The sequence below is a fragment of the Heterocephalus glaber genome, unplaced genomic scaffold (genome assembly GCF_053883595.1).
Source record: "Heterocephalus glaber isolate CG9 unplaced genomic scaffold, H.glaber_assembly_v1.0 deba00001531, whole genome shotgun sequence".
NCBI classification, from domain to species: Eukaryota; Metazoa; Chordata; class Mammalia; order Rodentia; family Bathyergidae; genus Heterocephalus; species Heterocephalus glaber.
Genome location: NW_028258329.1, coordinates 18,518,170 through 18,539,765, shown reverse-complemented (window position 1 = coordinate 18,539,765; position 21,596 = coordinate 18,518,170). Strand labels below are relative to the sequence as shown.

The 21,596-nt window shown below is 53.9% G+C and overlaps 1 protein-coding gene across 3 annotated transcripts; it reads left to right on the top strand.

Moving 5' to 3' along the window:
* The first annotated feature begins 573 nt into the window (after window positions 1-573).
* Window positions 574-21,039, top strand: Rhcg (Rh family C glycoprotein). 3 transcript variants are annotated; one of them, XM_004852763.3, is made up of 11 exons: window positions 574-769; window positions 8,951-9,143; window positions 12,605-12,755; window positions 13,912-14,059; window positions 14,873-15,039; window positions 15,722-15,859; window positions 15,992-16,128; window positions 16,369-16,469; window positions 16,592-16,665; window positions 19,918-20,040; window positions 20,633-21,039. In XM_004852763.3, exons 1-10 carry the CDS (start codon window positions 583-585, stop codon window positions 20,026-20,028), a joined length of 1,407 nt encoding a protein of 468 aa, XP_004852820.1. In that variant the 5' UTR covers window positions 574-582; the 3' UTR covers window positions 20,029-20,040; window positions 20,633-21,039. The 3 variants fall into 3 exon arrangements, with proteins under 3 accessions (XP_004852820.1, XP_021120473.1, XP_021120474.1); XM_021264814.2 differs by lacking the exon at window positions 13,912-14,059 and having other exon boundaries at window positions 578-769; window positions 14,848-15,039; XM_021264815.2 differs by lacking the exon at window positions 15,722-15,859 and having other exon boundaries at window positions 578-769.
* The last annotated feature ends 557 nt before the right edge of the window (window positions 21,040-21,596 follow it).

Here is a 21,596-nt window from a genome sequence, read left to right as displayed (position 1 = left end):
AACTGTCCTTACAATCCTTTATCGATTTTTTTTCTTAGTATCCTTTTTATTTTGGAATAGTTTTAGACTTACAGAAAAATTGCAAGGTTGGCACAGAGACTTCCAGTATGCCTTTTAATTGGCATCTTACCCACCCAGGGTATTGTCCCAACTAAGAAAAGGACATGAGTTGTCACTGTGAACTAAACTCCCAACTTCTATCCCTGTGTCCTGTATGAATTTGATACTCTGAAAAAGAAAGCAACAGTGATCATGATTCATGCCTGCGAATTTCTTTATTCAGATCTCGGCAGGAACCCATGGATGCCCTCAGACGACCCCTCACCCCTTTCTTTCTCTGTTCCCCAGAACCCAAGGGGAAGGGGCAGGTGTCCCTGAGACCCCCCAGGAGTTGGGGCTCGCTGCCCGCTGCCTGCTGGCCTTTCCAGCCCGCTCGCGTTGCCCCATCCCTGCGGGAGCTGCGGGCCCTCTGCTCGGCGCGCCCGGTGCCCGGTTGTGCGCGAAGGCGGCCCCAGCGGCTGCCCCGCCCCGTGCTCCTATATAAGCCTCGCCGCCCGCCCGGGCTGCCGGTGCACTCATAGCATGGCCTGGAACACCAACCTCCGCTGGCGGCTGCCGCTGGCCTGCCTGCTGCTGCAGGTGGCCATGGTGGTCCTCTTCGGCGTGTTCGTGCGCTACGATCCCGACGCCGACGCCAGCTGGTGGGAGGAAAAGAAGCGCAGGAACATCTCCAGCGACCTGGAGAACGAGTTCTACTACCGCTACCCGAGTAAGTCCGAGCGCGCTCAGGACTGACTCCCGGCTGGGGACCCTCTCCACCGCCCTGTGCTTTCTGATTCCCCTAGTCTACCAGCATAAATGATAACGCTCTGGACTGTTGGTATTGACTGTTAGTTTTGGAAGGGACCCCGAAACTCATCTCCAGCGGCCACCTGTACCACCCAGTGTCCACTCTAGGGCTGTGCGCTCAAGAGCAGGGCATCTGCTACCTCCAGGTACCCAGGTACGACATTTTACTTAGGTCCCCAAACAGCTGCCCGTATTCACTTCGGCAGCCTGCAGAATGAAGACTGAATTTGGGGTAGGGGTGCCGGCTGAGTGGGAGCCAGCCATAGCAAGGGGCTTCCAAAGGTCAGGATGGCCACAGGCCGTATTAATAGGTACATGGCGCCCAGAAGGGAGGTGACCGAAGAAAGGTGTGTTCCTGGTGGTGAGACCCCAGCCTTGACCCAGCCCGCTGAGGCCAGCGTTTTCAGAAGTCTGGACAGCTGTGGCCTTGGGGTTCAGGCTCCAGGTTGTCCTCTATGTTGCCAACCTTTTGTGTCCTGGTGGGGGACTGAGCAGGGAGACTGGGGGGGTCAGCTGGAGGCCACACCCTCTGCCTGGGGCTCCTCACCCTGGGTTCCACCCTTCCCGGGAGCGGATTGTCCACCCAGGCAGGCACCGTGACTGTCCAGGACAAACAGTTGAACATCTTGGATTGTGAGTCTCCACAAACTCCCAGACTTGTTGGGAGCAGAGAGGTGCACCCCAACACCCAGGGCCTCGGTGTGCTCAGTGCTCTGGGCAGACTAGATCTGTGACAGTCTCATAGGAGTAGTGGACAGTGAGGAGGGGAGACACAGGGCAGCGGAGTGGCCTCAAAAGGGGGTGTAGAGGGTCAGGGATTTAGCTCGGTGGTTCCACCTCCTTCCTCGAAAGTGCAAGGTCCTGAGTCCGATCCCCAGTACCAAAAAAACAGGGGGGTGTAGGGAGGTGGGGAGCATGAATGCTCAATGTGCCCTAGATGAGGGAAGTTGGGTGCGGTGGTGCAGTGGTGCATGCCGGTAGTCCTAGCACTGCAGGAGGGTGAGGCAGGAAGATCAAGCCCAGCCTGGGTAACTTAGCAAGACTCTGTCTCAGAATACAAATAAATGAATAAATGGCTGGGGATAGAGCACAGTGTGAAGGCCGTAGGTACAATCCCCAGTGCTGCAGCAAAAAAGGTGGAGAGAGCCCCACCATCAAAGAGGTCCTGAGTTCCTGTGCCACCTCCCTGTGAGTGTGGGGAGCTATAGGCCATGGGAGCAGGAAGTGACCGAGGAGAGGAGTGTTGAGGGGAACCCTGGCCTCATGGCTCCTTGGATGAGGCAGGAGATACTGTAATGGCAGCCACTCCAACTGGCATGTGCTCCCTCCACAAGGGAGGCACCATTAGGACCCCCATTTTACAGGTGAGGAAAGTAAAGCTAGAGAGAAGATGAGTCTTGCAAAGGCTACTCAGCAAGGAAGCCAGGAGCCAGGGTAGCTGCCCTGGGTCCGAGCCCACTCCTGGGTCTCTGTCCCACCTCTAGCCTGAGCCTTCCCTCTCCCCAGCGCCCCCATCAGCCCTCATGGCTGTGGTTAGGAGACAGAGGGCATGGGGCTTTCTAGCCTGGCTGGTCCCCAAGCCTGGGTTCCTGAGCAGATAGGTAGTTCCCAGGGGTGCAGGTGGAAGGAAGGCCCTGGTGGCACCTTCCTCGGTCATGGGTCTGGGCTGTCTCACTTGCACACCCCTCATTTGTCACACGGGATTCTCAGAGCCTGCTGGGCATCTGCAGCTCCCAGGGGAGTACAGCTCCAGCTGAGGACTGTTCCAAGGCAGCAGGCACAGGGCTAGCTGGGGACCCTGGCAGTGGCCTGAAGGAGGTGTGTTGGCTTCTGAACAGAAAGCTGAATGGCCAAGGGCTACAGCTGCAGGGAGGTTCGCCCAAGGACAGCCACCTGAGGCTGGCTCAGAGGTTTTTTGGGAAGACAAAGGGAACAGTGGGACATGTTTCAGGAGAGAGCCTGGGCAGAGGCGCCCTGGCCTCAAACACTTGAAGGAAAGAAGGTCTATTTCAGGAGGCCAGGAAGCCGGGGTCACCTGGGGCTCTGGGTCCTGCATCTCAGACTCGGTTCCACCTGATAAAGCACCTGATTCCCAGAGCAGAGAGCAGAGACCCAGTGGTTGACTTTGGAATCCACCACCCGATGGGGTGAGTGGTAACCCCACGACGCTGGCTCTTAGTGGAACAGAAGCGTGATGTGAGCTATGAGATGTGCAAGAGGATTCGAGACACAGGGCACTCATCCATGGCCCAAAGTGGCACACAGTAAAGGTGGATCCAGTGTGCTCTGTGGACAGAAGGGCTTAAATGGAGACCCAGCACCCCCCTAGACATGTGGCTGGGAATGTCTCCCAGATAATAGTTTGACTACCAGAGCATTTAAATTCCTTTGCAAAGTGCCATTTGCTTGCTTGGCCAGGCATTTACTCTTTCCACGAGGGACCCAGCACACTCAGTCAGTCGGTAGCCCAGGGTAGGACTAAGCCAAGCCCCATACCCACAGCCAACTGTTTTCCAGAATCTTCTGTGACTTTGCTGTCCTCTCAGCATCCCCTGCTCCTAGGAGGTTTTGCAGGGCTGGTGTAGGACAGGAGGAGGTGGATCTGGAGAGGGGGGAATAGGGAGATTGGCTTGGAGGCCTCTCAGCAAACAGGTGAGGCTGGGCTGGCCCCAGGGGTTGGTCAGGGCAGCAGAGGGGACGGTACTGCAGTGGTTTATTCGTGTGGGAAACTTTGTCCTCTCACTTGGGAGACTCAGACAAGTTCCTGGAGGATTCAGGGATGGAGGGAAAAGGGGCATCTTGCCCTGTGGTGAGTAGGAGTGGCTGGGAATGGAGGGAGTGTGACAACACCTGTGTACGGGTGCCCCCTGGTGGCAGCTCCTAGCACTGGAAGCCATTGCCTGCGCCTGCCTTCCCACCAACCACTGCATCAGGGACAGGTTTGAGGAAGGGTTCTGGTAGGGCTGCTTGAGTAGTTCATGCACCTGTAGCAAGTCACCAGCCCAATGCAATGCACCTGGCCAGTCTTTTCATTTGATTGGCTTTTGTTTTATTGTTTTTTGATTTTGAGGCAAGGTCTTGCTATATACCCCAGGCTGGCCTTGAACTCAAAATCCTCCTGCCTCAGCTTCCTGAGTGTTGGGATTATAGGCATGCACCCTGCACTTGGTCAGTCTTGAAAGAGAAAAAGAGAAGTAACAGCTCACATGATTGAGCAACTGATAAAGAGCCAGGCCGGTGCCCGGGCTCAGATGGGATGTTCTCAATAAATGTGCGCCCCAAAACCTCTGGGCAGAGTTGTGTGGAGCACTGTTCCCACATCATTTACCAATAAAGAAACTGGACCAGAGAGGTTGCGTCCTTTGCTGACATCATACACTTTGGACTTTCCCATCATTGCTGTCTAAAGGATTTTTTTTTTGGTACCGGGGATCGAACTCGAGCCCTTGTGCTTGTGCAGCAGGCAGCAAAACCACTGAGCTAAATCCCTGGCCCCTAAAATGATTTTTTAAAAACATTTTTCTGGCATTGGGGATTGAATGCAAGGCCTTCACACTGAGCTACATCCCCAGACAACACCACCCTTTTCAATTTTGAGACAGGGTCTTCTTAAGTGGCCCAGGCTTGAACTTCAGTCCTTCTACTTCAGCCTCCCAGAGTGCTGGGATTAGGTAGCACCAAATCTTATGCAGAAAGATTAATGAGCAGATGTTTTAGCACCAGATCAGGACCAGGCTGGGGGAAAAAGAGAAAGAGAGGTGGCTGAAGAGTGGCAAGCTGGTGTCTGTGCCAGGGAGGAGAGAGAAAAAGAGACCCCGCCAGAGAGGGTCAGAGCGGTACAAGGTGCCCTGGGAAACAGGGAGAGGAAAGAAGGGCAGGAAGGTGAGAACCCCGACGACCCCCGAGCCCCTTCCGGCTACAGAGACTGAAGGCAACCCCCATACTGTGGATGTCCCTTGGCGACCTTCAGCTGTGCCCCAACCCACGTGGCTCCTCTATGCCATGAGGCAGCTGGCAGCCCTCTGCTTAAAAGGTCCCGCCGTCCATGAGGCTGGCTTTCCCCACAGGTTCCTCATACCCCTTGCCAGCACCTTGCCTATCTGCTGGCTTCAAGGCACAGCCAGCCCCTGGCCTGGGGCCCCCTCTGCCTCCCAAGCTGCCAATGCACAGCCCTACTCCAGGCTCACCAGGTCTCTGACCCCACACTCCCCTTCACCTGGGTGGGGTTAGGGGTGCTCCCTACGTCATCTCTGGCTCACTGTGGCCAGGACGGGACTTGGCACCTTCCTGCCACCACACCACCTCCTCTCCTTTTGTCCTGTGTCTGTCAACAGCCCTGCCACCCTGCCATTCAGCTCCTCTCCCTGCTTCTAAAGTTGTCATGTGAATGTGTCACCTCCCCTTCCTTCACAGCCCTCTTCCCGTCTGTCAGCCCTCACTTTTTCCCAGAATAACCATAATACCTTTTATGGTGCTTCACATACATTCGCTCACAACAGTTGGAGACGTGACAAACCATGAAACACGATTATTCGTGAACTCAGCTGTGTATACAGAGAAACCTGCTCTCATGAACTCTGAGGGAAGCTTGGGGCGACATCTCAGGGGCCCCTAGCTCTCTGGCATCGGCCTGCCCTCCTACCTTTCAGTGTGCCAGGCCCCCTGTGCCTTCTCCAGGTGGCTGCCAGCCTAGAGGCCTGTGGTCATGGCCTGGAGGGGACCCAGATGAGGACAGACATGGTCAGGGCAGTTGCAGCAGGAACACTGACCCCCACTACCCTGGCCCAGCTGCAGGGGCACCCATGCCTGTCAGCCCTGTGGATGGGAGGCATTGGATAAGAGGGCTGCAGACCCTCCTGACTGGAAAGCCCGGCTGGCATGCCTGAGTGCTGCAGGGACAACAGTAACAGCCATTAGTCACCCACCCATACTCCACTGCGGCACTGGGGACACCACAATGAGTGATGTGGGCATGGCCCTGCCTTCCTGCTGTTACATAGTCTACAAGGCTGGGCAAAGAACTAAACATAGAACTTCAAATTGTAACGAGCTATGAGAGAAAGAAGGTGCCACAAGAGAGACGGCCTGAAACTGGGTGTACAGGTGACGTTTTGCTGACCCTTGTTCAGAGAGGAGCTTATTGGCCATTCTGCAGGGACAGCATCTGGGGTGAAGGAAATGCCACAGGCAAGGACCTCAGAGTGGGACTGAGGCCCAGAGGCCCAGAGGGAGGCTGGCAGAGGATGCGATGAGGAGGAGGAAGCAGGTGGCCTGGCTGGCCCCTGAAGTTCCCTTTTCTTTTTCTTTATAAACTTTATGTGGAAATAATTTCAACTTTACAAAAGCTGTTAAAACAGAAATAGTACATGACATACTCTCTCACTCAGACTTAGCTATTTGTACTTTCCCTCACTCCACATAGCCACACACACACACAAGTGCATGCACACACACACACGCACACACTCCCCAAGCCCGAACTCTCTGCAGGTCAGTTACACATACAGCCCTCTGCCCTGAAATACTCCAGCATATTTCCTAAGGATAGGGATTCTTTCTTCCACAGTAACCACCTTCACAAACGACAATGATGTGATACCCAGTGTTCTCAGTTGACCGAATAATGCCCTTCATAGTTCTCCCCAAACCCCCTCTGGCTAAATACAGGCTGCAGTGTAGAGTCAGGCATTGCATTTACTTGGGATGGCTGGCTTTCTTTCTTTCTTTCTTTCTTTCTTTCTTTCTTTCTTTCTTTCTTTCTTTCTTTCTTTATTCCAGTACTGGGGATTGAACTCAGGACCTTGAGCTTGCCAGGCAGGGACGGTGACACTGAGCTACATCCCCGGCATCATAGCTTTTAATATGGAACATCTCAGAGGCCTTTATCTTTTATGACATGGATGTTTTTCAAGACTATAGCTCCCCTGTATCAGTAGGTTCCTCCTTTTGTGTTTGTTGGATGTTTTCTCAGGATTAGATTGGGTTATGCATTGCAGATGGAATACCATGTAGGTGATATTAGGTGACAGTGTCCTTTTCAGGGTGTCACATCTGGATGCACACAGTGTTCACCTGTCCTCATTGGTCATGTCAATCTTGATTACCCAGGTTAGGTACAGTCTGATTTCTCCACTGTATGATTACTATTGTTCCTTTTCCTCCCTTGCAACTAATCAGCAATCTACTGAGAGAACTTCTGAGACAGTGCAAGTGTCCTTCTCCTCAGCAAAATTTCCCCATGCAGATTTTCCAACTCTACAGTTTTCTTCTCCCTTTGTGTTCTCTCTTTCCCTCTCTCTCTCTCTTTCTCTCTCTCTCTCTCTCTCTCTCTCTGTGTGTGTGTGTTTTTAGTTGTTTTTGTTTTGGTGGTACTGGGAATTGAACCCAGGGCTTTTACACTAAGCTACATTCCCAGCCATTTTTATATTTTGTTTTGAGACTAGGTTTCTAAGTTGCTAAGTTGCCAAGGCTGGGCTCGAACTTGCAATCCTCCTCCCCCCACAAGTGTTGGGATTATAGGGGGGCACCACCACACCCAGCACTTTCTTCAGATTGTGTGTGTGGTTTTTTTTTTTGTTTTTTTTTTTTGGTACTGGGGATCAAACTTAGGACCTTGCGCTTGTGAGGCAGGCAGCGGAACCACTGAGCTAAATCCCTAGTCCAGTTTTTTTGTTTTGAGACAGGGTCTTGCTATGTAATTCAGGCTAGTCTTGAACTCACTATGCAGCCTAGGCTGTCCTTGAATTTGCTGTGACCCTCCTGCCTCAGCCTCCTGGATTACAGGTGTGTGCTACCACCCTCGGCTTCTCCATTTCAGTAGTCTACTGTAAGCAGGAGTCCTCCTGCTATTCACTTACCCATTTATTATCAGTATGGACTCATGAATTCCAATTTTAAAGTGGTTTTAATACAATATAGCACATGATTGTGTTTTTGTTGGGTTTTTTTTTGTACCGAGGATCAAACTCAGGTCCTTGCACTTGCACAGCAGGCAGTGAAACCACTGAGCTAAATCCCCGGCCCAGCACGTAATTGTTTTGGTGCTCTGTTTGTACCAGATGTGGCCAGCAGGAGCCCTTCAAACTAGGTTTTTGTTTTTTGTGGGGGTTTTTTTGATACCAGGGATCGAACTTGGATCCTTACACTTGCAAGGCAGGTGGCGGAACCACTGAGCTAAATCCCTGGTAGGAGCCCTTCAATCTGACCAGGGTCCTACCACACCTGCAAGGCCATTTAGAGTTTTAAACTTCTATGACTCATCGCTTCACAAAGCTCTTTGACTGCTTTCATTTCCTTGGTGTCTAGTGCTGTGCAGTTCAAGCACTGGGAGGACAGTTAAGGCCGTTCTAAGCTAGCTCTTTAGTTTTATTGTTGAGGAACTGCGGCTCTGAGGGGAAGTAACTGGCCCAGGCCACATCATGAGCTGACAGAAGAGTTGGATCGGAACTCTGAGCCAGGCCTGCTTGAGTGACAATAAATAATGACACCTGCCCCTTTTGATCCCGTTATGGGTAGACACTGTGTGAGGCGACTTGCACACACACCTGCATTGAATCCCCGAAACACCCATGAAGTCAGCAAAACAGACGGCACCCAGTTTGGGAACGTCCCCAAAGTCTTCCCTGGGGAGACGGAGAAGCTGAGTCCAAACTCCAGTCTTGTGATGGGGGGAAGGGTAGGTGGTGGTGACAGGTGTGAGCGGCTGGCCAGGTGAGGACTGATTCTCCACCGCAAAGGTGAGGGATGGTGGGACAGATAGGGTGTTTGCCCATAGTCTGTGCTCTAGTCCCTAAATTCACATGCCCAGCTGCCCACCAGCAGAGCCATTGGGTTGCAGGGTGGGAGTGAAAGCCATCATCTCCCAAGGGCATCTCCTGGCCCAACTTAATCCAGGGGGGGGGCCAGCCCAGGTCCAAGCGGAGTCCTCCGGTCCACCAGCAGGAGAGCCACTGGTCACCATGGCCAGCTCTGAGCCTCGACGCGGGACGAAGGAAGAGGGAGATGGGCTTGGGGTCCGCGTGGCCGGGCCAGTGGCCGGGAGACAGAAGGCAATGAGCAGGCCCTGGCCGGTCGCCGAAACCCTGCCGCGCTCTCCCCGCAGGCTTCCAGGACGTGCACGTCATGGTCTTCGTGGGCTTCGGCTTCCTCATGACCTTCCTGCAGCGCTACGGGTTTGGGGCCTTGGGCTTCAACTTCCTGCTGGCGGCCTTCGGCATCCAGTGGGCGCTGCTCATGCAGGGCTGGTTCCACCACCTGGATTTACAGGGCCGCTACATCCTCCTGGGCATCGAGAAGTGAGCTGGGCCGGGGCTCGGTGGGGGCGGAGCCTAGGCGGGAGGAACTGGGAGGGGCCAGGGTAAAGTGAGGCTGTGCATTGGGGGAGCAGGATAGGGGGCGGGGCACTGGACTAACCCGTGGTGGGGACCGGCCCAGTTGTTGGGCGGGACCGAGCGGACATTGGGCGGGGCCCAGTGAGTGGGGCGGGGCCGGAGTTTAGACCCTGAGGCGGCTCTTTTTCCGGGTCACACGGGAGACCTGTGACAGACACCAGCACACGCGCGCGGGCGCGCACACACACGCACACTCTGCTTTCTCATCAGCTCTTTCCAGGGCAGGGATTCCAATGGCATCCAGGTCTGCAGAGACTTGAGGCCAGACTTCTCCAAAGGAGAAAGGCCCAGGCCCTCTGTCCTGAGGGCAGGAGCTTGCGGGGGCCCCAAAGGCTGCTTGTGGGAGGGTCCCTGTAGGGAGAATCCAGCCAAACCAGGTGCTTCTCCCTGCATTGCCCCTCCCCAAAAGGGGCAGGCATTGGAAAGAGTTGTAGGCTCGATGGGTGTGCAGGGTGAGAGCTGAAGCCCCCTGCCTCAGCCTCCAAGCGTTGGCCACCTTGTCCTCATCTCTTCCCACCTCCGTCCTTCCGAGAGACCTACCTCTGTGACAGCTCTTCTGTCTGATGAGCACCGCCAGCCCCTGCCCTCAGGTAACTCAGTCCCTTCCTTTGCTCTGAGGCGACCTCCTCCAGGCCTCTCCTGAGGCACCTACCTCCACAGGTTCCAAATAAATTCACCCCAAGCCAACATGCCAGGACCCAGCGGGCAAAGCAGTCCTCTCCAGACTCTCTGTGCTATGGCACACTACAAAACCTACAGCAGTTTATGTCGCCTGGGACCTAGTCAAGAGCCTGCAGGAGAGTTCCCCAGTTTTAGACACAATTTAGTTTATTGGAGGTTGTTTTTTGAGTTCTGTTTAGCTGGCCTTTTTATGCAGAGATATCACAAGTTTGAGTAAAGAAAAAAATGTTCATGCCAGGTGCAGTGATGTACACTTGTAATCCCAGCTACTCTGGAGGCTGAGGAAGGAGGATCACAAGTTTGAGACCAGCCTGAGCAACTTAGACAGATTCTATTTCAAAATAAAATAAAAAGGGCTGAGGATGTGGCTCGATGGTAGACCACTTGCCCCGTATGCACCAAGACCCTAGCTTCAATCTCCCCCCAAACATTTTAACTTGAGAAAATCATCACTGGCTTGAAAAATCAATACTCATTAGCCTTCTCCAGACTAAATCCACAGAAAGGCTGAGAGGCAAGCTGTATGAAACCCCATATAAAGGGCAATTCCCTGCTCTCATATATAGGGCACCGATAGGTATCATAGCCTGGGTGTCTGAAATTTAAAACACCTGCCAGACATTTGTAAATTGATTCACTCAACCCAGTTAACTAATCCATGCGTTAAGAGAAACAGGAAACATACAGTATTGGCTAATCTAGAATAGGCATTGGAACCAACAAATCAGTCCTTTTGTACATAAAAAATCCTTGGCATGCATATCACTCTGAAGTCCAAACTACAGTGGGAATTCTCATTCCCAGTACCAGTGACCCAAAGTGTGAAAAATATAATTTTAATATTAATATATTTAACTGGCCAGTGCAGCAACGTAACTGTGGCTGCAAGCTTGTCCCTCTCTCACACCTCAGCATGAGGTGGGGGTGTCCTCAGGTGCGACAGCCTCTGCGAAGCAGCCCATTCTGTCCCAACAGCCATCCCATGAACAACCCTTATGGTGCCACTTGAGCTCTGGCTGCCCATCCTTTTATTAGCATCTATTAATCTTACAGAATATTGGGCTTTGGTGAGTATACTTGGGTCATATCCTTCTCCATTACCCTCCCTCACACTCCTCGCCCCCTCTTTCCTTCCTCTTGCCTAATAATTGTCTCCCTTCACTTTCATGCTATCCTTTTCAGATTGCACGTATTAGGGAGAACATGGGGGAAAGTATACAATTTTTTAAAACCCTTCAAAGGGAATTACTACAAACTTTGAGTTAACAGGTTTTTGGAGAACCAGTTATTCAGCAAGCAGGTCATTTGAGAAATTGAGTTTTGGCAAAATGTCTTGTGTGGACCCAATTTTCCACACTGACCTGGAACCCTTCTCTGGTGCCTGTGGCTGGCGCAAGCAAGCCGTCCCCATGGCTGACCTGTGGACCTGAGATGTGGGCCTCCTTCTGGGATAGTGGTCTGACCCAGCTGCATGGTCCAGGACCCAGTGTCACTCTAGAGGCCCCTGAGGTGTGGCATCCCCATTTTCACCTTGAAGCTGCAGAGGGTGTCAGGCTTGGCTTTTGCTCATCTCTTGCTCCTTCCTAATGGTCACTTACATCAGATGGCTGCATTCAGGGGACTCAAGGCCACTGTGTCGGCCTCTGTGAGCCTCCCCTTTCCATCCAGGTGATGTGGCTAATGTGCCTCCTGTGCTTGATCATTTGGCCAGGCCTTGGGGACACAGGCAGGTGGTGGAGTAGATGTCCCAGTGAGTGTCCTCTGGCCCAGGAGGGTTGCTGCCCCCTTCCACACTGGCCTTAGAGTGAGCTGGCCCCTCAGTCTGTTGTCCCTGCCTCACACCCCAGCACGAGGTGGGGGTGTCCTCAGATGCAGCTACCTCTCTGAAGCAGCCCCTTCTGTCCCAACAGCTGTCCTATGAACAACCCTTATGGTGTCATGTAGGGTCTGTTTTTTGGAATCAAGAAGGACAGCTTTGCCCCTGGCAGGGGACGAGGGGGCCTGCACAGGGGAAAGTAGACACATGGATGGAACCAAGGTGTACTTTGGCCACCAAAAGTCTGCCTGACTGCCCATCTTTCCATCTGCCTCCCACCAGCTCTCTGCTGGGCTGGCTGGGCTTGCGGGGTCCCTATGGAGGGAGGCCTGTGTGCCTGTTCCCTCCTTCCACCTATGCCACCCCTCATCCCACCTTCCTGCAGGAAAGCATCTCTTCCTGTTCCCTAGACACCGATCCTCTGTCATGGGTAAGGGCAAGGGACGGTCCCCATGGCTTGAACTCTAGCAAGGCCCTGGAGCCAGTGGGAGGTGTGCATGGGGCCGGTGCTGAGCACCTGGAGCAGAGAGCACTCCTGGCTGGAGGAAACGGAGACTTCCTGGAAGAGAAGGCAGCAAGTGGAGCTGCTGGAAGGGTGGGGCCCCATGACAGGCACACGATAGAGCAACCGGTCCCTGCAGCCTGAGCACAAACTGTCTCTGAGGTGGCTTCTCGTGCCTGGCACTTCACCCATGTGGCCCTAACTGCTGTGGGTCCATTGTCCCAGATGGTGAAACTGAGGATCCGAGATGTTAAGCCACAAGCCCAAACCCCACAGACGGCCAAAATCCAGACTCAAGCCCAGGGTTGGCATGTCACTTGCTGCTGTTGTCCCAGCCCCTTGCCCAGCCTGTCTGTCCTTCCATAGCCTCATCAATGCTGACTTTTGCGTGGCCTCTGTCTGTGTGGCCTTTGGAGCTGTGCTGGGCAAAGTCAGCCCAATCCAGCTGCTCATCATGACCTTGTTCCAAGTGACGCTGTTCACAGTGAATGAGTACATTCTCCTCAACATACTAGAGGTGAGCAGGGCTCGGGATGCAGGTGGCCGAGGGGACACGGTGGGGGGGAGGACACACCAGCCTGCCAAGTCCCTTATCCTCCTGACCCTCGGCTTCCTTGTCTCTAAGTGGGAGTCATGATGTCTCCTAGGCAGCTGCCACAGCACCTCAGCCCCGGGCCTGGACATAGCAGGCAACCCTGGACTGCTGCTTTTCCCTCTCCTTTCTCTTTCTTGCATGTCACATGGAAGGAGGGGACATTCCTATACTTACTCTTGCATGCACACCATATCCCAAGATTGTTCTGCCAAGCAAAGGACCTAGTGTATTGAGGGGGCAAATCTGTAAGGAAGGATCCCAGGGATAGCCAGGGACAGCTGCACAGGGCATGCCGTTACACAACCTCAGAGACGCCATTCACAAGGACTGTGGCAGAGACGCTGCCCTCTGGGGCTGGCCAATTCTGAATTCTAGGTAAGAGGTGCCACTGAGGGACTCCCTGCAGTTTTTAGCCCTCTCCTCTTCTATATTGGGGCTCTGTCTGGAACAGTGCCCACCTAATAGGGAGAGTCAGGCCACTCTAAATTCAGTCATTCATTTTGCCACTTTTTCAGCCACCAGATGAGTCCCAGCCACCATTTCTCTTCTCCCTGACTTGTCCCCTGGCTCTGTCCGCTTGCCCATCAGGCCAATCTCTGCCAGCAGCCAGAGTGGACCATTCCCCTGATTACAACCCAGCCGTGGTTTTTAATTTCACATAGGGTAAATCCTAGGTGGCAGTGGGGATGGGGAGGGGGTACAGCAGGTTACCCGGGAGACTAGAGAGTAGGAGACGGGGGCTGCGTGGGCATTGCCCGTCTGGGCAGGGCGGCCTTGGGTTAGTTGTGTGAAAGGAAGTGAATGGATGGCACGAGATGGGGCTGCCTTGGGTTCTAATTCTCTCAGCCTGTGGCTGAGCTGGTCCCCTCCGAGCCTGACTTCCCCATCTGGAACATTCCAATTGCTGGATGAGGTGCCTGGGCATTTTGCCAGCAGTTTACAGCCTGGCTTCTAGGACCCCCACCTTGCCCCTCCCAGTTGGCTGAGCTCCACCCTGCAGCCTGAGGAGTCTGTGTGCTGTGTGGGTGAGGAGGGAGGAGAGAAGGCACCAGACCCCAACAGGCTCCTTGCCCTGCAGGTGAAGGATGCAGGGGGCTCCATGACCATCCACACATTTGGCGCCTACTTTGGGCTCACAGTAACCTATATCCTCTACCGACACAACCTAGAGCAGAGCAAGCAGAGGCAGAGTTCTGTGTACCACTCGGACCTCTTCGCCATGATTGGTGAGGGCCACCGTAATGACTGAAGGCTGCCGTGATGGGTGGGGGCCGCCATGATGGATGGGGGCCATCGTGGATGAGGGGTGCCATGATGAGTGAGGGCCACCATGATGGGTGAGGGTCACCATGATGGTTGGGTTGCCATGGTGAATGGGGACTCCCATGGTGAGTGGGGACCACTGTGATGGGTGAGGGTGGCCATGATCTCCATGTCTGATCCCCACACAGTTGCCCCCACACAGCTGCCAGTTCTTTGTTGGGGCAGGGCAGAGGCATATTGTCTGTAAACACTTCTAGATCTAAATTTTTGTTTTTTTTGGTACCGGGGATCAAACTCAGGACCTTTTGCTTACGAGGCAGGTGGCGGAACCACTGAGCTAAATCCCCGGCCCAAAACTGCTAGAATCCTAGCTGTCTGCCTCTTTTCCATGGGGATGAAAGAAGCTGGTCACCTGTATTTTCCCTAGAATTCCTCAAGGCAGACACCATGGTAACCAGGAACTGTCCTGCACCCTGGCTGGGGCTGGCGTGCATTCCCACTTCTGGGGGTCCACTCACTGCGGAGACACTGCTGCCCACACCCCTGTGGCTGTCTCCTCCTAGTGCAGCATGGGAGGAGGCTGCACCCTCATAACTCCCTGCAGTGGGGAAGGGGTTCTTGGCATGGTGCTGTAGGACATATTAGGGGTGTTCACCCCGTTATGGGAGCAGGGCAGACTTCCTGGAGCTGGTGAGGCAGAGGTGCCTTCCAGGAAGAGTCCAGGAGGGGTTGTCTAATGCTTCCTCTTCAGCCACTGGCCTGTATGTCTGACCCAGGCACTCTCTTCCTGTGGATGTACTGGCCCAGCTTCAACTCAGCTGTGTCCTACCACGGGGACGCCCAGCACCGAGCTGCCATTAATACCTACTGCTCCTTGGCAGCCAGCGTTCTCACCTCGGTGGCACTGTCCAGTGCCCTGCACAAGAAGGGCAAGCTGGACATGGTAAGTGGGGCCCAGGGGGAGGCACCCTGGGCCACCTGTGCTGGGTGGGTCCTTTTTGCCTTGGCCTGCCAGAGCCTCTGTGAGGCAGCAGCATCTGGGTAGTGCACCCATCTTGAAGATGAGGAAACTGAGGCTCAGGAAACAATGATTTGTGCAGAACACATAGCTGGATGCTGGCAGAACCCAGACCAGATCCTCAGGATGGGCTGGCTGTTCTGCCCTCTCTTCCTGTTCCGCATGCTCCTCTTCCCCACTACCCACAGGGTCGCTGGGGCCATGTCCCCTCTGCAGTGCCCCTCCAGTTACCAGCCTTCAGGCTGCTCACCCGTCCACACACTGTGCTTTTCTGTCTCCCTGGTGATATTGGGGGCATATTGTTGCATAGTGTCCTGGCATCACACTCTTGGCACAGCTGTTTTTGCCACTGGACACAGAGATGGCACTTGGGCACCAGAGGGAACAGGCTGTGCACCCACAGCCCCCCGCAGAGCAGAACTGGGACAGGAGCTCTGGTTTCACCAGCACCTGGTGTGAACAAGTGTGTCCAGACGCACAGGTGGGGCACACGGGTACCCATGGCATACAGAAAGGGAACATGCAGGTGTAGACTCTGAGCCACCATGTGGGCATAGGCTGGTGCTCTAGGGAGAGGACCGAGCATACCCCCTCTGCCCACACCCAGGTGCACATCCAGAATGCCACGCTGGCCGGAGGGGTGGGCGTGGGCACTGCAGCCGAAATGATGCTCATGCCCTATGGTGCCCTCATTGTGGGCTTCTTCTGCGGCTCCATCTCCACCCTGGGTTTCGTGTTCCTGACGGTGAGGGCCTCAGGCAATGGGCTGGGGCTGGAGAGGGACTGGCAGGAGCATGGTAACCCCGGGAGATGCTAAGGGATGGGGGGATCCTGGGTCCCTGCTGCAGCCCCAGCCTGAGCAGCCCCTCCCCCTCAGCCATTCCTGGAGTCCCGGCTGCGTATCCAGGACACATGTGGCATTCACAACCTGCACGGCATCCCTGGCGTCCTGGGCGGCATTGTGGGTGCTGTGACAGTGGCCTTCGCCAGCCCTGATATATATGCACAGCCAGGGTAAGTGCAGTGGAGGTGCAGGGAGGTGGGGTGTCCTCCTTCTTTCCCCATCCCTCCTTCTTGCTGGCCTGCTGGGATCTCATGCTGTCTCTCTCCCAATCTCATTCCCTCCGCAAGACGTGGACACCAGCTGTCAAGTGCCCCAGTCTTCCCCAGGCCAACGTGCCCATGAGCATTTGCAGGGTGGCAGGCAGGGGTGACTCATCCTCTCTGTGGGGCCCTGTCCTGCCTCTACCCCAGGTTTTCAAAGGATGTCCAGACCTCGAGAACTCAGGGCAAGTTCCAGGTGTTTGGCCTCCTCCTGAGCTTGGCCATGGCCCTGATGGGCGGCATCATCGTGGGTGAGCGAGGGGGCACCCTGAGCTGTCCAAGGGGAGCCTGGTGGGTCCCAGCTGAGGGAAAGGGCTGGAGCAGATGGAGAGGAGGCATCTCCTGAGCTCCTGGGGCTTCCAACTCTCTTCAGGGCTCATTTTGAGACTACCATTCTGGGGACAGGCAGCTGATGAGAACTGCTTTGAGGATGAGGTCTACTGGGAGGTGAGTTTTATGGACCCCCAAGAGCAGCTGCACCCCGAGGCTGAATCTGCCTGTCACCCTATTCCTCGGCGGGGGGGGGGGGCAGCGGCTCCTGCAGGTTGAAGATTCCCTTCTCTCTCCCTTCCCACCTCAGGATTGGAGGGGTTTGCGTGTGCTTTTCTTTTCTTTTCTTTTCTTTTTCTCTATTTTTGGAAATTTTTATTTTGAGAATGGGTTTCTCTAAGTCATCAGGTTTCCTGGGCTGGCCTTGAACTTGGCAATCCTCCTGCCTTAGCCCTCCCAGAATGCTGGGATTATGGGGTGCACCCTCACACCCAGGAGGACCTCTCTTTCTACACACCCTTCAGGGTCCCAGAAGAAGCCTACGGTCAGGGCTGTGACTGGAGTATCCCCTGAAATCTATGTAGCACCCAGAACTTGTTAGAAATGCAAATACTCATGTCCCAGCCCAGAACGGGTGACCAGTGGGAAACCCAAGAAGATCCACACCAGAGCAGGGGTCTCAGCCCTCATGTGCACATCATACCTGCCTGGCAGCTTCCAAAGCCTCAGAGACTTGGCTTGAACTGGTCTGGTTGGGGCCCAGACTTTGGGACTTTTTAAAAGCTTGCTAGGCGATACTGATGTTCAGGGTGTGCACAGTTCAGTGCTTGACCTCAGTCCCCCTAAGGGCCCCCTGGAGACCTGCAGAAATGCCACCTCCCGGGCACCAGCCCCAGAAATCTACTGAACTCTGTAGGGCCTGGGATTTTGCGTGTGAATGCACTCCATGGTGATTTGGGTAAGAAACTGAATTCTTCAACATTCCACTGCTAAAGCACCTAGAAACTGAAAATGGTGGACTATTTTTGACTTAGTTTCTTTAAAAGTGCACCTCCCTCAGGTGTTTGTGGCCACAGGCAGGCATCTCTTCCAGAAGCCACTCCTGTGGATGCTCGGCCCGGCTGTACTGGGGGCAGGAGGGGTGAGGTGGAGCCCCCTGCCTCCTCCCTGGTCCCTCAAGATGGGGATGAGGACCAGCCTGTCTCTGTGGCCCCCAGAAGGAAGGACATCACTGCATTTGCCTGTTTTTGTTTGTTTGTTGTTTAGTTTTTTGAGACAGAGTCTCACTGTAGTTCAGGATGGTTTTGAATTCACTATGTGGCCCAGGCTGGCTTTGAACTCACAGCAATCCTCCTGCCTCAGCCTCCCAAGTGCTGGGATTACATGCATGTGCCACCACACTTGGCTCTGCATCTGTATTTTTCTTTCTTTCTTTCTTTTTCTTTTTTTGGTACTAGGGATAGAACTTGGGACCTTGCACTTGCTTTCAAGGCAGGTGCTGGAACCACTGAGCTAAATCCCTGGCCCCCTGCCTCTGTATTTTCACAAGCATATCAAAAGTTTTCAGGGTCCTTCAAACTAATATCCACTATAATTCACACCTAACTTAAATATAGCTTATATAATTCATATAATTTCATGTATATGCTAAGTCTTACATTAACTTCAAATTTGTTTTTGGGGTTTTTGTTTTGGGGTTTTTTTGTTGCTGCTCTGTTGTTGTTTTGTTTTGTTTTGGCCATGCTGGGGATGGAGCTCCGTCCCTCCTGAATGGTAGGCAACCACCCTACTACTAAGCTACACCCCCCTAGTTTCTGTTTTTTTAATTAAAAATGACAAGAAGCTTATTATAGAAAATCTGGATCTAGAGAAAAATATAAAGAAATCCCATCACTAGGGGCTGGGGGCTCAGTGGTAGAGCACAAAGTGTGAAGTCTTGGGTTCAGTCCCAAGCACTGAAAAAAACCCATTACCCTAATTTTTTTTTTGCTATTAATTCTTTTTTTTCCCATTAAGTTTATTGGTACATTTTCAGTATAAAATACAGTTACATTCACCATTGGGATCTTGTACCATTACATGAGTATCTTGGTTTGTTTTTCTTGTACCAGAGATGGAACTTGGGACCTTGCACTTGCGACACAGGTGCTGGAACCACTGAGCTAAATCCCTGGCCCCCATTACCCTAATTTAAGCACTGTTAATCTTTTTTTTTTTTTTTTTTGGTATATTTCCTGTCATTGTTTTTTTTTTTAACCTCTGCATAGATTTTTCTTACACAGTTGAGATCATATTATCTGCCCAATTTAGTATCCTGCTCTTTCTTTCTTTATCTCTCTAGTGTAAGAACTGTTCTGTTATTACATTCTTTTTTGTGTGTGTGTGCTGGGGATCGAACTCGGGTCCTTGAGCTTGCACAGCAAGTGGCGTAACCACTGAGCTAAATCCCCAGCCCCAATTCTTTTTTTGGCGGGGAGGGGTACCAGGGATCGAACTTTCGGGATCTGGCGCTTGTGAGGTAGGCACCAGAACCACTGGGCTAAACCCCCAGCTCTGTTATTACATTCTTAATAAACTTGCTTTTTTTCCTCAGCACAAATTCTTTCCATCCTATCTTTAACGTCAGACGGTAAACTGTTTGAGACACCACAATTAGAAACCACATGGGTTTGATGCTCATGAAATGAACCAGAGATGTTACCAGTGTCTATGTAGACGTTCCCTCCTGTTTGTTTTGATCTCGCTAATTTGTTCCAAGTTCACACCTTCTCTCAGCTGCACACCTTCAGCAGTACTTGGCAGGGAATACAGAAATTCTGCATCGGTAGAAGAGAAAGCCACTGGACAGTCCCTGAGGCTGTCATACCTGGAGGCTGAGGTGGCTCCCCAGAAGATGGAGTGAGCCAGGGGATCCCCAGGGCAAGAAAGAGGTGGTCTGTGAGGAGGCCGTGGCAGGGCGAATCTACCGCACCTCACTCCACCTCCCAGTCCACTTCCAGGCACCTCTGCACCCCAGCTCCAGCCCCACCCTCACCCTACTTTAGGATCTGTCTGTAGCTGCCCGGCAACTGCTTCTCACCTGCCCTACTTATCTTTCAAAAATGGGTTCAGCACAACCTTCCAGAATCCTTCAGGCTTGCTGATAAGGCGTGTGCAATCACAAGTCATTGTTTCGCTTGAACGTCTCGCCCCTGACCTTGTTGGGCAAGGACTCTGTCTGGTCCTTGCTTTGCCCCTGGGGAAGTAGGGGCAGGAATCAGAGCAGTGCTGCTCGTGGCTGCGATCTGCATGTAGACCACAAGGTGGCGCTCGCTTCCCACCATTTGTGGCTCCGGGCTTGGTCGGGTGGTTCTGGCTCTACCAGAGACATTGCGGGGCCTGGAATACAGCCCAGGACCGGGTCCTTGGAATTGCCCCCTCTTTCCACAGGTGCCTGAAGAGAACAGCGCTGGCCACGTCACTGAGGACCCCACCCTCAAGCCCCCGGCCCTCCTGATACCCTCGGGAGCACCTGCCCTCTCAGCAGTCTTGGTACCCTAATCCCCCCGGCAGGTGAGAAGCTCAGCCTGGGCCTGGCTTGTCCCTCAGGACAATAGCCGGTCCTCCCAGTGAGGACTCTGCCCTCTGAATCAGTGCAAAAGACAGAAAGCAAGCAGGAAGAGATGAGGATGTGCACTTCCACGTCCTGTGTGGGATGGGGGGGGCAGGCTGGGCGGGCTGAATGTGCCAAAGGGGCCTCGGGTGCACTTGGCTCTGTGGTCTTTGCTCCTTGGAGGACAGGGCGTGGAGAGAGCTGGGTGGGGACCAACAGCTAAGTGACATGACAAGAGAGGATGCTGGGGCTCTAGGAACGGGAAAGCTTGCAGCTATGCACAGTGGCACATGCTTGTAGTTCCACCACTGAGGAGGCTGAGGCAGGAGGGTCTCTTGAGCCCAAGAGTTTGAGACCAGCTTGGGCAGCGTGGCCAGACCCTTCCTTAGAAACAAAAGCAAAAAACAAACAAATAAGACCCCCAAAGCTGGAATGACAAAAGGGAGCCTGTAACCCACTGCATCTAGTGGCTGCCCCATCCACAAAACAAGAAGGTACACAAAGGGCCATGCAGGCCTGGCAGGGACCCCATTCTTGGCTCTCTCCCTGCAGGCTCCACAGACTGTTGGGGTTCTGGAAGGACCTGGGGACTCAGGAGCAAACTAGCAGTACCCGATTGCTGATTGCTGGCCCAGACCCAGGGGGCCTCTCCCACCCCATCCCTCTTCAGCCCTGAGGACAGAGGAGGGGGAGTCCCCTCAAAGTGGGGGTCCTGCTGCAGAAAGTCTGCTCCCATCTTGGGTCTTGGTGGCCACATTGGTGCCAAGCAGGCTAGGGAAGCAGTTTGGACCTGGGCTGGGCCTGACCCTTCCAGGAGGCAACTCAGCAGCCAGCTGCCACCCGCTGGGCAGCGCCCCCCCCCATCAAAATCAGCCCCTCAGAGCTCCTGGGTCCCCAAGACTTCTCTGTGCCACCAGGTAGGTAGCCTCCCTGAATAAACATTCTTGTTCTTTGTAGAATGGGTGTGGATACTCCACAGGGCCAGTTTGAGGGAGAAATGAACCCAAGAGACCCAGCCTCCTGCCCCAGCCCTGACCCTCAACCAAGGGGCTACCACACTGGGGATTTGTCCCATACTAAAGGGCACCAGAGCACTCAGCTTCAGGCTGGGGTATTCCCTCGAGGACCCTTCTTCAGCACAGCAGCTATTCCAAAAATGCCCTTGAGCCAGTTGCCACCCTGCCACCCTGTCCAGCAGGGCTGCTCTGGGCACTCCTGCAGGGTAGTCTGGAGCGAGAGAGGGCCCTTTCGCTGCTTTTCCTCCACCAAGCCACCCCTGCTGTCCCTGCATAGCAAGGGACGCTTTCAGGAGTCTGGAATCCCTGGACCCAGAAGCAGCCTGGGCCGAGTCACAGCCAGTTCCTGCCCTCAGGGACGAACTTCTAGAGGGGGATGGACCCGACACACAGTTCCACCCTGAACTCTGCCATGTGTGGCTGGAGAAGAAACAGGAGAATCCAGATCTTCCGAGCAAAGGCTCCTGGGAAGCAGGGACAGGGGAGAGGGAGGGGAGGTC

Coding starts and splice junctions, on each gene's coding strand:
- Rhcg (XM_004852763.3), top strand. CDS start 583: ATGGCCTGGAACACCAACCTCCGCTGGCGGCTGCCGCTGGCCTGCCTG. Junction 14,060..14,872: donor GGACCTCTTCGCCATGATTG/GTGAGGGCCACC, acceptor TGTCTGACCCAG/GCACTCTCTTCCTGTGGATG. Junction 15,040..15,721: donor AGAAGGGCAAGCTGGACATG/GTAAGTGGGGCC, acceptor GCCCACACCCAG/GTGCACATCCAGAATGCCAC.